The sequence below is a fragment of the Littorina saxatilis genome, linkage group LG6, assembly GCF_037325665.1.
Source record: "Littorina saxatilis isolate snail1 linkage group LG6, US_GU_Lsax_2.0, whole genome shotgun sequence".
In the NCBI taxonomy this organism is placed as follows: Eukaryota; Metazoa; Mollusca; class Gastropoda; order Littorinimorpha; family Littorinidae; genus Littorina; species Littorina saxatilis.
The window spans coordinates 28,645,368-28,660,888 of record NC_090250.1 but is presented as its reverse complement, the minus strand read 5'-3'; the positions used below and the strand labels follow the sequence as shown (position 1 = coordinate 28,660,888).

The window sequence follows — 15,521 nt, the reverse complement described above, 5'->3', positions numbered from 1 at the left end:
TCACGCTAAATCGCATCTGATATTCAAGTCAGATCTCACGCTAAATCGCATCTGATATTCAAGTCAGATCTCACGCTAAATCGCATCTGATATTCAAGTCAGATCTCACGCTAAATCGCATCTGATATTCAAGTCAGATCTCACGCTAAATCGCATCTGATATTCAAGTCAGATCTCACGCTAAATCGCATCTGATATTCAAGTAAGATATTACGCTAAATCGCATCTGATATTCAAGTCAGATCTCACGTTAAATCGCATCTTATATTCAAGTCAGATCTCACGTTAAATCGCATCTTATATTCAAGTCAGATCTCACGCTAAATCGCATCTGATATTTAAGTACTGACTTATGCTTGAATCCTCATGTGAGCATGTTTCAGCTGAGGCGGAAAGTGAGCTACCGACGTTAAAGCTAAATTTGCTGAGCCTTATGAAACGCGCACCAAGGAGCCAGAATCTCGGCACGTGCAGCGTCAAGTGTACAACGAGGTAAGAAGATGGCCTGGTTTCTGTGTCGCACAATCACCTCCACTGCAGGAAGCCAGAGAGATAAACACAGGATAGTTTTATCGTCAGCTAGAAAAGATCCAAGCTTTGCCCGGCAAACTGAGGATAGACTGATAAATACTGCGAGATAGGTGTAGCTTTGACTGTGTGCCGCTGTGGTCAGATTGTTTCATTGGACCGGGCGGAAGAGTAATCACCCTAAGCTATGCTGTCTTTTGACGTCAGTTTGCAGGCTTGATTGAGTGAGTTTTGATTTCCATATGATGGCGATTTCTTTTGTTTCTATTTTGTGAGTTTATTTGATGGCCAGTTCTTTCTGGAGGGACAATAAACACGCTCATCAGTTCTGTTTTTCCCCAAATTCACGTTCGCAAGGGACGATGTTTGGACTAAGTTGTATGTACCGGGACTGGTTCTGTCACATGATTGAAACCTCTGTCCTCAGCCAAAATCAAAGATATTTATGATACGCGTAGCAGCAGCAGAATACCTTTGGTGTACTGATCAACAGGTCAGTCCAAGCAAAAATACGGAACTGCGGTAGGTATAGCCTACTTGAACGAGGGCCATCCCTTGAGCTGTAAAGAACTGAGGAAAGCAGCGACCCTTGGTGTATCTCGACGCAGTGACTGTCAGCTAAAGAGTTCCGCTCGTTTACCCAGCCTCTTGTCGAGGCTAGTTTATGTGCTGAGAAATTGCTACGGTTGCCACGTGCGAGCTATGTTCTGTCTACGTTCCGCGCCCGTTAAAGTGTGACGCTGGAGGAGTGAGGAGACAGTAAAAGTTACACGCGCGAAATGACGCATGGTGCGACAGTAAAGGTTTAGAATTAGAGCGCTTCGTTTTGTGTGTGTAAACAAACTACTAAGTGAAAGTTTTATTAATTTGGCGAAAGAAAGTTGATGAGGATGTTGTTTGATCGTCCCGGGCTGTCGATTAACCTGGGATGAGTTCTTCTTTAAAACGCGATCAGTATCGGTTTGGCTGAATGTCTCTCAGATTATTTGATCAACGCTGAGCCATTTCGAGCCGTGCATCAGTGCTGCTCACTATGCTAACAGTAACGATTACTGAGCGATCCTCATGATGAAGTCAGTGTTTTGGACTAAGAAAATGTGTGTGTGTGTGTGTGTGTGTGTGTGTGTGTGTGTGTGTGTGTGTGTGTGTGTGTGTGTGTGTGTGTGTGTGTGGGGGGGGGGGGCAGTGGGTAGCTCTGGTACATGCATCAACCACATGCATCAACCACACACAAACAACCACACACACACACACACACGTGCGCATGTACACACTGGACACACAGACGCATGCATTCACACGCTTTGAACAAACAAAAGACGCAAAATGAAGTCTGCATATTTAAAATATATTCCTGCTATATTAATATCACATCAACATTGACAAATGGCACTCAATGATGTATTCTGGTTACCTAAACTCTGGTATATCTGTCTAGTCGGCATAATTATGATGAAAGAAATACAGTATCGCTGTTCTTTTTATGCTGGACATATGGTCCCTCACTCCTTCTTACTTTGCACACACACACACACACAAACACACACACACACACACACACACAAACACACACACACACACACACACATGCATGCACTCTCGCACACACACAAACGCTTGCACGTGCTCGCACACACACCAACCTGAATACTCACACACGACTCTGGAATATTACTCATACTTATGACTTCGACTATGCACTAACACAATACCCACACAATACAATTGGTGAAAATAGTCAACTCAAGGATGCCTGACCATCATCCTCAGCTTTGACTGAAAAGAAATGATCAATCTACTCTCCCATCTCTCCAAATAAGAGGAATGAGATGTACACAAAACCCAAAGAATTTAGTGAGAAACACTTTTTTAGACAAAAGTGATTTTTACCAAACAGCGTACAGCACACAAAATACTGTCAGTGCTCAAGAACTGGTCATAATCAATTCAGAATACGAGAATGCACACACACACACACACACACACTCAAACACACAACTACTATCATGGACTCGAACCAGGTGTCTCCTGTTTTGCAGCAAAGTTTTCCCAGTAGGCCTGATCAGACTCTGAACCCATGAGAGGGTCACACCCCGACAACAGTTCTTCAATGCTCCAAACTGTAAAATGTCCCACTGGTCCTTTTTGTGACTGTTTCCCCTCCTGAAAAAGAAGAAATTACTTTTAAAATGAAGTAAATAACTCTCTAAGTGGTCTGTACCTCTCCCTTTCCAAGTCTGTTAGGGCCTTTTTCTTTCCCCAGTGTCTTGCATGTTAAAGGTCACCGGAGTAGAAACAAGTTATAAGTCGATCATGACGAGTCAGCAAGACATGTTTAACTACACTCTTTAATAAACCTTTTTTCCACTACAAGTACAATCTTATTTTTTTGGAAAGTCAATGTAATATTACAGTCAGTCTTTCTCTATGACTTCGAGATAATCTATTGAAGAAAAACGGTTGGCATCTCACCCTTTCTGCAATACCCCTCCCCTCCTTCCTACATTCCTGTAATCTTATTTAATTCCTTTCAGTTCAACAGCTTGCAGTTTCAAGACTGGATGCTTGTATTCTGAACGCTGAGTCCAGTGTTTTTATTCAAGTGTGCGTGAGTTGGCTGAAAATATTCACGAACTTTGTACCCTGAACCTGTATACGTGCACTCAACTTTTACTTTCTTTTTTACCAACAACCATTTTGTTTCAAGTCTTTTTACCAAGTTGAAAATATTTCAACCCATAAACTCCCAGTGACACCAATGCACCTGAATAACTTTTCAAGGTGCATTACCTCAGCACGTGACATTGTTTCCGTCGCAAGGTGCAAAAGTTCACCGTTCATTCCTCAGTATCACCACCCATTTCCACCCCTATCACTCCTCTCATAATCACACACACTGCAATAATTATCACACACCGTGTCATCTTCTAAAAGGCTGGAATATCTTGGAACAATATTTTGGCTGTGGCTTTCGCCTGCGAACTGTTACGGGATGCTGACAGCCAGGAAACAGATGAACACTTGTGCATGCAGAGGAAAAAGTCTGAAGGCAAACAACATTATTGGGTGGTGTAAAAGAGTTATCTGCTATGATTTCAAGTATATTATTTATGCTTAACCCCTTCACTTGAAAATGCTGAATTTGCGCTGATGTATTTTTGTTTTCTATGACTCTTTGGTGGCCTCCTGTGTTAATGAACCCTAATGATCAGATTAACAGATTGAACTGTGAGATGCGCACAAGACCTGCGCCACACTAGAAGAAAGAGGAGGAGAGGAGGAGAAGGGAAAGCAGAGAGAGAGAGAGAGAGAGAGAGAGAGAGAGAGAGAGAGAAGGGCCCCCGGGGGTGGTGGTGGGGGGGGGGGGGAGGAGGGTGGTGGTGGTGGAAGGACAGAGGAAGAAACAATTCGAGAAGGAAAGAAGAGGTTTCTGACTGTTACTAGGAACAAGAAGACAGGTTATCAGCCGACCCGCAACCAATCCAACAAACAAGCCAACACGCTTTTGTCACAAACTGATGACTGACTAGATGGCTAGGTTTGCTTATCCCTGTTTTTTTATACAGAGGTACCTGCGATGAAAGGACACCCTGGGACATCCAAAAATGTGGCCTGTCATGATAGATATATCTTGGAAGACATAATAGGCCAACATACCGGGACAACTGAAAGTGTCCTTTCAAGAGAGGTGTCCTCTCATTTGAGGGGTCTCACACTGTATGAACACGCCATCCTTTTATTAAATCGCGATATGCCCTCTGTACACATTTGATTTGAAGTAACAACTGTAAAAGTTATAAACTTTTAGAACCTTTTTTTTACAGCGACAGACCTGATTGTAAATAGTTTTAAGCATTGAGCTTGCCATGTGAACCGAGAAAGGAAACATACATGCATCTGTCTAGAAAAGCAATATTAGCCAACTAACTGTATACAAATTCAACACTTAATCAGCTCGTGCATGAAACAAAGAGAAAAAGAACAACCAGCTACAGCTGATTCATAAGCCATACCCCCCCCCCCCCCCCCCCCCTACTGAAAAAACAAAACAAAGAACAACCAACCCCCCCCCCCCCCCAAAAAAAAAAAAAAAAAAACAAACAAAAAAACAGAAAAAAACCCAAACAAACAAACAAATAAAACACAGCAAAATTACACAAACCAGTTCTGGTCTCTCCACTCTCGAAGCTACTGCCACGCAATGGTCCTCAAGCAAGGTTTCTTCAAATGCCCAATCAGTGGCAGGCTTGCCATCCACTTTGAGTGTTGTGGAACGAGAAATGTCTTTGGTTGACAATTCCTTTCGAGCTGTGTTGAAGTCGAGGCGGGAAACCTCAAAGCCAATACCAGTACCCAGAGCTTTCACAAAGCTTTCCTTCAAACACTGCACAGAGAAATGCAACAATAACTGAAAAATGATGTCAAAAATATATCAGAGCAATAACCAGGCATAAGCAAGTTTCATAATTTTCCTTATGACAAAAGGGTCACTTAATGATGAACATTTGAGTACCCAAAGGCAAAACCCTGATGACTTCAACTTTACGCTTGCCAAGTAGGCAATAAGATTCCATACTTCTGTTCGCCCACAGTCATATCTAGTCACCTGGGATGAGTGGGTGTTTAGCGAACGAGAAGAAAAAGAAGAAGAAGTGGGTGTTTTATTCATTACTCACCTGAATAAAATAATGGGCACTCACCAAGACCTTACAACTTAAGATTCTGCAATCATCATGTTTCTCCACTTTCACTTTCTCCAACACTTTGCATGCTCTTTTTTCTTATCTCAAAACAATTTGATAAAGAGAAAACATGACTTTACATTGTACAGTTGAGCGTGAGCACATTATGAGTTATTTCTAATATGCTGACTGTTAGCAAATGATAACAAGACATGTCGAGAAAAAAGATATCAAGCATGAGCCTTTTAGGCGAATGCTGATATCGTTTGTGAGACATGTCTGTTATCATTTGCTAACAGTCAGCATATTAGAAATAACGGTTTTATTACCGTTTAATTCGACCAAAAGAAATTTCGAAGCAACCCCGCGAATTAGACAGAACAGCCGCAATGGGAACTTGAGCGCTTCTACCTGATTATGCCTGTCAGTCAAAGAATTCTCGTGACCTGAGTCAGCCAATCAGAGTAACACACCTGACGTGATGAATATTCACAGGTCAAATGCCTTTGACACACAACAATCTCACAAGATAAACCATGTTGAACATGCGTTTCGGTTGCTTCGCTTTTTCTCGTTGAACAGAGAGCGACAGATTTAGAACCGACTCCAGACGGATGGGAAATGACGTAAAGATACATTTGATGTAAAGCAAGTGGCGCAATTTCACTTGATTTTTCCGAACTTTGATCATTTCGATTTCAAGTGAGCGGTCGGCATTGCACACTCAGACGATGGGCGGTGCCTTGCTGTTCCGTTACGCACCCACCGACAAAACTCGCTTTTCGGTATTTTTTAGATAAAGAGAGTATTACCTGACAGCATTTGAAGTGTCATTCTTTAGAATAAATCACGCTGATATTGTTGAATTACATTTTTACTTTGTCTTGTTAATTTTTAGCGTGATAAACAAAAAGGGTCCCTGCCTGAACGTTATAACATTTAGAGGGTCACCTAGAATGCGTCCTGATTGGTCAAAAAGCCGTATGGGGCACTGAATTGGTAATAAGAATGCATATCATGGTTGCCCTGTTATGCTTGTTCCTTTCTTGTTTGCTTTGTTTTGTCTTGTTTTCCTGAAGAAATGCCAGTTTCTGATTTACATACAAGCAACCGTATCCTATATCATGAAGAAATTCATGATAAACTCACCCAGTATCTGTAGAAAGCCTTTAACTGTTCCATATCATCCTGATATCGTCTGACCGTGCTCCATTCCTGTTGCGTCAATTGTCTGTCCATTGTCGTCAAGAACTCCTGGATGCTTGTGTTGCCTGCACAGTACAGGTACAATTAAAACAATGAATCTTATGCATCAGTCAACATTAACACTTTTACTAACCAAATAATTAAATTATACTCAGCCAACTGAAAATGCTATAATAATAATATTTATATTATAATTATATATTGTAAAAATAAGCTGTCACCCTTTACTGAATTAAAAAAAAATTCTGGTAGCAGTTTGAACCATGTTCAGATATTATTTTAAGGCTAGTAGGCTAGGACAAATTCCTTTTCTTCTTCAACCTTGGAACATGGCCCTGATGGTTTCACTGTGAGGGTATTAAACAACATTTATCATCATCAGGGCGTAAAACAACGTTTATCATTATCCTCATCCCGACTCAGTATGTCATGGATACTGTTCTCAACAAACAGTTCTGTGTCTCCTTGTTTCCATGACATAAGAATTAGACCGTTGGTCACTTGCAAATGTAGCCAGTATTCAGACACAGGTTCCAGAACCTTTTACACGGCTTGAATTAAAAAGCTGCTCTGTTGTCCAGATTTGTTATACCCTGTTCATCAACATGTAAAGGGCGGGGATGTAGCTCAGTCGGTAGCGCGCTGGATTTGTATCCAGTTGGCCGCTGTCAGCGTGAGTTCGTCCCCACGTTCGGCGAGAGATTTATTTCTCAGGGTCAACTTTGTGTGCAGACTCTCCTCGGTGTCCGAACACCCCCGTGTGTACACGCAAGCACAAGACCAAGTGCGCACGAAAAAGATCCTGTAATCCCTGTCAGAGTTCGGTGGGTTATAGAAACACGAAAATACCCAGCATGCTTCCTCCGAAAACGGCGTATGGCTGCCTAAATGGCGGGGTAAAAAACGGTCAGACACGTAAAATTCCACTCGTGCAAAAAACACGAGTGTACGTGGGAGTTTCAGCCCACGAACGCAGAAGAAGAATCAACATGTAAAATTGCACTGGGTGACCTCTCATTATTTAAAGCACCATCTTTGAAACTGGGTGTGGGAATAGGGGCTGCGGTGGTAGAAAGGCGGTAGGGGTGTGTGTGTGTGGAGGGGGGGGGGGGGGATGGCGGAAGGGGGTGAGGGGGACACAGAGAGGGATGATGGTTACTGCACCCTACTTTCAAATAATAATATCCCTGGTGTTCTAAGGTAACAGTATTTAGGTATTATGTATAACATTTTCTGTCTATCCTGTGGTTGAATTTATTTAAGCGCTTAAGCAGTAGTTCCACAAAACAGAGTGTTGCAGTTAGAGGAGGAGTAGAGGGGGTGGGGGTATAGGAAACAGGTGCAAAACACTACGTTAAAACTGTACCATTGCTTTTAATTACAAGATTTGAAATGCTGAAAACTACAGTAAACGGAAACATGATGCTTTTCTGACATTTGACATCTCAAGTCAGCAGTCTTTACATTCAAAAAGACAAGACAGATAGAGCCTGACGCCCCTTTTAAGCCCCCCTCCCCCCACATTTAAGACCTTCCCTCTTTAAAGACGTCCAGTTATCTGATTTTCTGTTCATAAACTCTGAACATTTACCTCCATTTTAAGACTCCTTTCTGCCTTTCTTCATTTGGTGTTTAACGTCGTTTTCAACCGTTCAAGGTTATATCGCGACGGGGAAAGGGGGGGGGGGGGGGGGGGGGGATGGGATAGAGCCACTTGTCAATTGTTTCTTGTTCACAAAAGCACTAATCAAAAATTTGCTCCAGGGGCTTGCAATATATATAGTACAATATATGACCTTACTGGGAGAATGCAAGTTTCCAGTACAAAGAACTTAACATTTCTTACATACTGCTTGACTAAAATCTTTACAAAAATTGACTATATTCTATACAAGAAACACTTAACAAGGGTAAAAGGAGAAACAGAATCCGTTAGTCGCCTCTTACGACATGCTGGAGAGCATCGGGTAAATTCTTCCCCCTAACCCGCAGGGGGGTGGGGGGGGGGGGGGGGGGGGTGGGAGTCTTATGATGGAGGTTTATTTACAGATGTAATGAACAGAAAATCTTGGTGTGGTTTGGGAGAATCTTAAATCAGGGGGTCTTAAAAGGGGCGGGGGTCCCATGATACAGGGATAAGAAAACATCCCCTGGATACATAAACGTTCTTCAGCCTTCGGGGAGGAGACATTTATTCCCTCCCTCAAAAACAGCAACGATAAGGATGTGATGAATTACGAGTGTGAAAAGGTGATCAGATATTACACACACACCTGTCATTCGTTATCAGCCCTATCCTGCGTTTTGGCAACTGACACAAAAACCTGCCATGATAAAGCTTTTTGCATTCTCACAAATTGATATTTGTGGATATTCCTCGAACAAACTTGAAACTTTTCAGGTGTCATAGTGAAGTGGTGCAGTGGCTTAGCCTTTGATAATTTGCATGAGGTGGTAGGTGAGTATGTCAGGAACAGAAACTGAGAAAGAGGGACGGCACAGTCTGTCATTTCTGAATTACAGGCAGAGACTGAAATAGGAAGGTATGGGGATAAACCCAGCTCTACAAGCAAAATGGCAAAATCACAATATGCACAAATTGACTGATTGATTACAGGTGAATATTCTGAACAAATCTGCATGTGAAAATACTGAAGAAATAATATAAGGCAGATCGTGCAACCACAAAGGTTAGCTGATTAGCTACTTGGCCTGTGCAGTTGTTCAGTCAATCAGCTGGTATAATGTCAGTCAGTCAGTCAGTCAAATCAAATTTTCTGATAATCAACTAGTCAGACAGTCAATCAATCAATCAACCAAGGCTCAGTTTCAAATGACGCTCTGTGAACAACTTATCACCTCAAAATGCAATCAATGAAAAGATACACGTTTGTATACATAATACTCAAGCGACCTAGGTCTCAAACAAGCACAAATACAACCACCATGAACACAACAATAACAACAGAAAGAAAAAAAATATATGCAGTGAATGGAAGCAAACGAAAAACTTAGCTAACAGCAACTTCAAATGTCCTTCCTCTCAATTTCCTCATACCTATCATCACACATTCATCTCTGAAATGGGGTAAATCATTTCGGGAACGTCAGAACACACAGTGATAAATTTACGGAAAAATTATCAGTGAAACGAGTGATGAGATAAAAGCAAAGCAGCATTCTTTTACTTGAGAAGTCTGAAGTTATAAATAGCATGTAGACCTGGGATGGTTTTTTGGGGTTTTTTTTTACAGATCTGCTAACTGCGCTGAGAGTTACACTGAAAGTTTGACTTGTCTGTGACTACCTTCTAGAGAATCATAAATCACGAAAATAGTTGTAAGACAGCTGCAAAAGTTTGTACAGTGGAACCCCCCTTTGAAGACCTAAAAAAATCTGACAAAATCAGGTCTTAAAAAGGAGGGAGTCTTAAAAAGGGGGGGGGGGGGGGGGGGGTCCACTGTAGAAGGAAACAAGTCGCGTAAGGCGAAAATACAATATTTAGTCAAGTAGCTGTCGAACTCACAGAATGAAACTGAACGCAATGCCATTTTACTCGTAGCATCGTCAGGCCACCGCTCATGGCAAAGGCAGTGAAATTGACAAGAAGAGCGGGGTAGTAGTTGCGCTAAGAAGGATAGCACGCTTTTCTGTACCTCTCTTTGTTTTAACTTTCTGAGCGTGTTTTTAATCCAAACATATCATATCTATATGTTTTTGGAATCAGGAACCGACAAGGAATAAGATGAAAGTGTTTTTAAATTGATTTGGACAATTTAATTTTGATAATAATTTTTATATATTTAATTTTCAGAGCTTGTTTTTAATCCGAATATAACATATTGATATGTTTTTGGAATCAGCAAATGATGGAGAATAAGATAAACGTAAATTTGGATCGTTTTATAAATTTTTAATTTTTTTTACAATTTTCCGATTTTTAATGACCAAAGTCATTAATTAATTTTTAAGCCACCAAGCTGAAATGCAATACCGAACCCCGGGCTTCGTCGAAGATTACTTGACCAAAATTTCAACCAATTTGGTTGAAAAATGAGGGCGTGACAGTGCCGCCTCAACTTTCACGAAAAGCCGGATATGACGTCATCAAAGACATTTATAAAAAAAATGAAAAAAACGTTCGGGGATTTCATACCCAGGAACTCTCATGTCAAATTTCATAAAGATCGGTCCAGTAGTTTAGTCTGAATCGCTCTACACACACACACACACAGACACACACACACACACACACACACACACACACGCACATACACCACGACCCTCGTTTCGATTCCCCCTCGATGTTAAAATATTTAGTCAAAACTTGACTAAATATAAAAAAAGGGAATCTTCACAGCATTTCGACAATCATCTCACAAACTCTTCATGTGAGAATGCATTGCACATGCCAATTAGTTGGCTGGCTAGTTAGTCAGTTGGTTAGTTAGTTGCTACTAAACTCAACTTATGAAGCAAAACATGCAAGCTTTGTATTATCATTTGATTTGGAACTGTGTACAGAATAATTTATTTATGTATGTTTTTGTGAGGCGCTTTGAACTACTTTAGGATTTGCGCATGTACATGTATAAATATTCTCATTATTATCATTATTAAGGTCAACACTTACGTGGCCACTCCACTTTCATAATGTCCACACCAACTTGTTTCTTCTCCTCAGCTGCAATGACCACAAAGTCCCCTTGGTGGGAAATGTTAAAGTTGCATCCCGCTTGTGGTGTTTTCCCATCAGTTGAATTCAGGACATAGGGTTTGCCTTTGTCTGTTCGACCAAGCTTTATGCAGCGGTATGGTACTCCAAGCATTGATGAGACCACCCTGCGAATTAAAAGTCTTCCTACCTAGAAAGACGGAAAGAAGGCAGAAGTTGCATCTTTGTGACTACCTTGTTTAAAATGTTGTGACAACTTTGTTTAAAATTCTTTATATTCTGAAGAAACACATAAATGCATGCAACACAAGGAGAAAAGGCACGCTCAAATATCATCAGCATCTGACTCACAGCAATATATATAGGTAAACAAAGGGAAGTAAGCACTCTAAATGCACACATGTGTTATAGAGTAAGTAAGAGTTATAGTATACAGAACCAGTTTCCTGGCACCTGAGAGAATAACAGGCATTGAAATGAACAAGTGACTTTCATCCTCAAATCTGAAATTGTACAGATTGGTGTGAAGTGTTACCTAATTTTGTAAACCTTTTGGATGTAAGGAGAACAGAAAGACAGACGAACAAACAGACACACACATGCAGGCTGCTAGTGCTATTCAACTTCATGCTTCTTTAAAAATAAAAATAAAGCAATACACAAATGTGTAACTTGACACTAGAAAATGACACACAAATGTAACCACCCCCCGCCTAAAAAAAAGGAAATCAAGTGCATCACACTCACACACGCACAAACACACAAACCGGCAATCACACACAAGCATGAACACACACTTACACACACACAGTCACACATGCCAATCCCATACACACAAAACCTAACAAAAAATTAATATGATAAAAATAAATGAGCACGAGAGTAAAGAAAGCTGTTGTTATTGCAAATTGATAAAGCTTGAATAACCAAATTGAAAAGCTTACAATAGCTGACTTGGCATCTTTCTTGAACACAAATCGACCAATGCGATCTTTCTCTTCAGGTTGAACACACTGTGCTGCCAATGTCCACTCTTTCTGTGTAGGCACCCAGGCCTTTGCCTTCACTGCCAAGCGAACACTGCCACGTGTCAACATTCTGGAACAACAGAGAAAAGAACAATGTTAAGCACTTGTTGTATTCACTCAATTCATGGCAAGCTTAAAAAAATAACACGAGTTGAGAGCCGAAAAAAGTTTGAACATTGATGGCTCAAGATTTGTTGTTGAAGGAGGAAACCGCAATTATTTTTATTGAAAATCTCACCAACAGTGATTTGCAGCACTGAGCAGAATAGGGAGCAGATAGTACCCGCTATTACGAGTTAGTCGTGTGACAGAGAGTTTTCTTGCACACGAGACTGTAGATGTCTCACGACGGCGTAGCCGAAGTGAGACAGCAGCAGTCGAGTGTGCAAGAAAACTCTCTGTCACACGACTAACTCGTAATAGCGATTATGTCTCACAGCATAGGCATAGAAAGACAGAAATGAGTTTTTGGGGACGAAATAACAGGCACAAAACAAGACTGAAAAACACAATTGCCCTTTTACACATACCCTACACACGCATGTGCGCAGAAAATAGATTCAATGCGTTTCGTGTCTTTTCTGGTTGAATGCATTCAACAAAGCATCAACAAACGTTTCTGAATCTTTCAATGAAAAAAGATAAACTTATTTTGAACCAAACAGCACATACCAACGAAAGCTAAACACACAAACACACACGCGCACTAACACAGATTGAATGCAAAGCGCGAACGAACACCGAAGATTTTTGTAGGTCAGGTCATGGGAAAGTCCACCCGAAATGTTCCACAGGAGAACTGGTTGTGTTTGTATTGTTTATTTTCTCACAGTGATGTTGATGGTTTTTACAGTGCCGTTTTAAAAGAATATTTTCCGAATTTGGGGCACACTTTTGACTTTTGGTTCGTTTGTCTCGTCGAAGTAACATTCGAGTGTTTCTAAATCAAAACCTTCCTACACCGCTGGTGCAGATTAGACCTGCCTGACTGTCTGCGTGCGTGTTAGAGCTGAAGACGAAGCCTCAATCGCCAAAGCGTCACCTATCTGTAGGTCCTGAGCATCGGATGTACGTTGATACGTGGTGAGATCCGCACGGAACTGTCTATGCAACTTTTCCTAGTCACAGGTGTAAGGTTCGATCTTTTCTTTGAAATTTCGTCCTCTGTGTACTTAGCAAAGCGTTTTGCCATTTTCGGTTTTCGTTGCAGACGACGATAGTGAAGTAGTACCTATGGTTTTGTTTTGACCTTTCGTATTCAGGGTTCTTAATTGAAGCTTGGTAAAGGGAGCTTGTCGTGTAAGTGGAAAGTTGACGAAGCTTTTGAAAACAGAAATTGAATGAAGAAGAAGATGTGGCTTTCAGTTATATACAGGAGAACGGGGTTGGTGTTATTCTTTTTCCGTCAAACACGAAGTCTGCGAAGTACACAGATAAAACGTGGTTGACTGACCAAGGCCTGTTGGCACACTATTCAGAATGCACAACAAAATGTAACAACACTTTGACACCCATTTTTCTACGTTCGTGATCACTTGAAATGAATACTGAAAGCATAAGTGTTTAAGGCAGTGACTGAATGTATGTGAAGGTAAACATTTTCAGAAATAAATGCATGATCAAAATAATTGATTTCGGCATCAAAGCGTGTAACATACAATCTTGCACACGTTGGTTGGTTGTTATTGTTTATCGTCTCTTCAGCAGTTAGTGCTATTCAAGACCGATGCAAGTTTTGCCAGTGCTGAGGCTGCAGCATGCGTAGAGTGATGGCAACAGTCACATCTTCAGTCAGAACTGATGTCTTGCTGTCATTATTCCAGGCTGGTAGCTACTCTTAGAAAGTTAAGCATTTCATGAACAGTTAAAATGAGGGAGACACTGATCATATTAACTTTCCAAAGTGGGATGTACCGTACTCGTAGTGCATTTGATATGATATGAAAGACTGAGCAGCCTACAAAAACCACAAGTCAAAACGAGTTGGTGTAAGGGTGGGAGGATGTGTGGAAGGCATCAGCAGTCTTTATTTACTCCTGTCACTTATTAAGCTAATTCACACAAAGAGTGTGAAAGGTCCATGTAGGTTTCATCTTGTTTTATATAACTTATATATATTTTTTTATTAAACAGTGGTCTCTCAGTTGCACTGACGTTTTCTGCTTTCAACACATTTATTATCAGCGTCACAATGCCCTTGTCTAATAAAAAGGTGCTGAGTGCTCATACATAAAGAATTGTAAAGGTCTGAAAGAGAGAGAGAGAGAGAGGAGAGAGAGAGAGAGAGAGAGAGAGAGAGAGAGAGAGAGAGAGAGAGGAGAGAGAGAGAGAGAGAGAGAGAGAGAGAAAGAGAGAGAAAGAGAGAGGAGAGAGAGAGAAAGAGAGACAATGACAATGACAATGACAATTCTTTATTTTACGAGGGTAACAGAATAAGCATTGGTATACTTTTTTGCATCTGGCCCTCGCCCTAAAGAGGGACTAAATCTACTATAAAAACTACTACTACTACTACTACAATACTTACATAATTAGTAAAACAGGATAAGTTTATGTACATACGTGCATTATATGAAACATTGTAGTTTATACATGTTCATGACAAGGTGCAAAGCAAACATTTGCAAGTCAATTAGAGTAAGAATACTATGCAATAGTACATCAACTCTGCAAGACAATGGATATTATGCAGAACATCATAATTTCATAAACAAAACGAGAGAGAGACTCAGAGAGTGTGTATGCTTAGGAGAAGTTTATTGACTGCAGTTTACAAGCAGACATTAACCTGGAAGAAAACCTCTTGCGGAATGAGTGCTACCACGATTGTAGGGGCCAACAAAGTTCTCGCGCACCACATGCGAGCGTAGCACCACAACTTGTGGGAGTCTGATACTGATAAAGTTGCGCGAAGAAACACTTCAACACTCAGAGCAAAAAAAGTAAATCCGCGGTGCTACGGTTTTAATAATATCAAATACATATTGCCCTTTACTGTACGTACTTGTTGTCTGAAGGATTACAACTTGACGTTGGAGAAATAGCGTATACGATTCTCAAGTTCACCTGCTCGTGTCACTTTGCGGCCATGTTGATGTCTGCTACAGTGCACTAGCCAATCATTGCTCAAAGCGCTGGGGATCCTCTATTTACCGTCACTCTCAACGAGGGGCCGTTCATTGGTTTTGTTCGGTACACTTTTAGTCAAAATCATCATCACTAATCCGGCCGTGACTGGAATAGTCGTCGGGCCCGGGGACGTGAGTGAAGAAGAGGCAGTAACCGAAAGTAACAGAGAAAGAAAAAAGAAAGAAAGAAAAGAAAGACAAGAATAAACGAAAGAGAAACTAAGTTGAACGAGTGCACATGACTGATATAAAATAAATGGGAAAAGTGCAGAGA

At 40.9% G+C, this 15,521-nt stretch overlaps 1 protein-coding gene across 1 annotated transcript; it reads right to left on the bottom strand.

The window, feature by feature from the left end:
* Positions 1-1,855: 1,855 nt before the first annotated feature.
* On the bottom strand, positions 1,856-15,226 carry LOC138968923 (L-aminoadipate-semialdehyde dehydrogenase-phosphopantetheinyl transferase-like). Its single transcript, XM_070341599.1, has 6 exons — positions 15,124-15,226; positions 12,036-12,189; positions 11,050-11,281; positions 6,360-6,481; positions 4,691-4,912; positions 1,856-2,691 (listed from the first exon to the last, which is right to left on the bottom strand). The coding sequence occupies exons 2-6, from the start codon at positions 12,186-12,188 to the stop codon at positions 2,533-2,535; spliced, it is 888 nt and encodes a 295-aa protein (XP_070197700.1). The 5' UTR covers position 12,189; positions 15,124-15,226; the 3' UTR covers positions 1,856-2,532.
* Between the last annotated feature and the right edge of the window lie 295 nt (positions 15,227-15,521).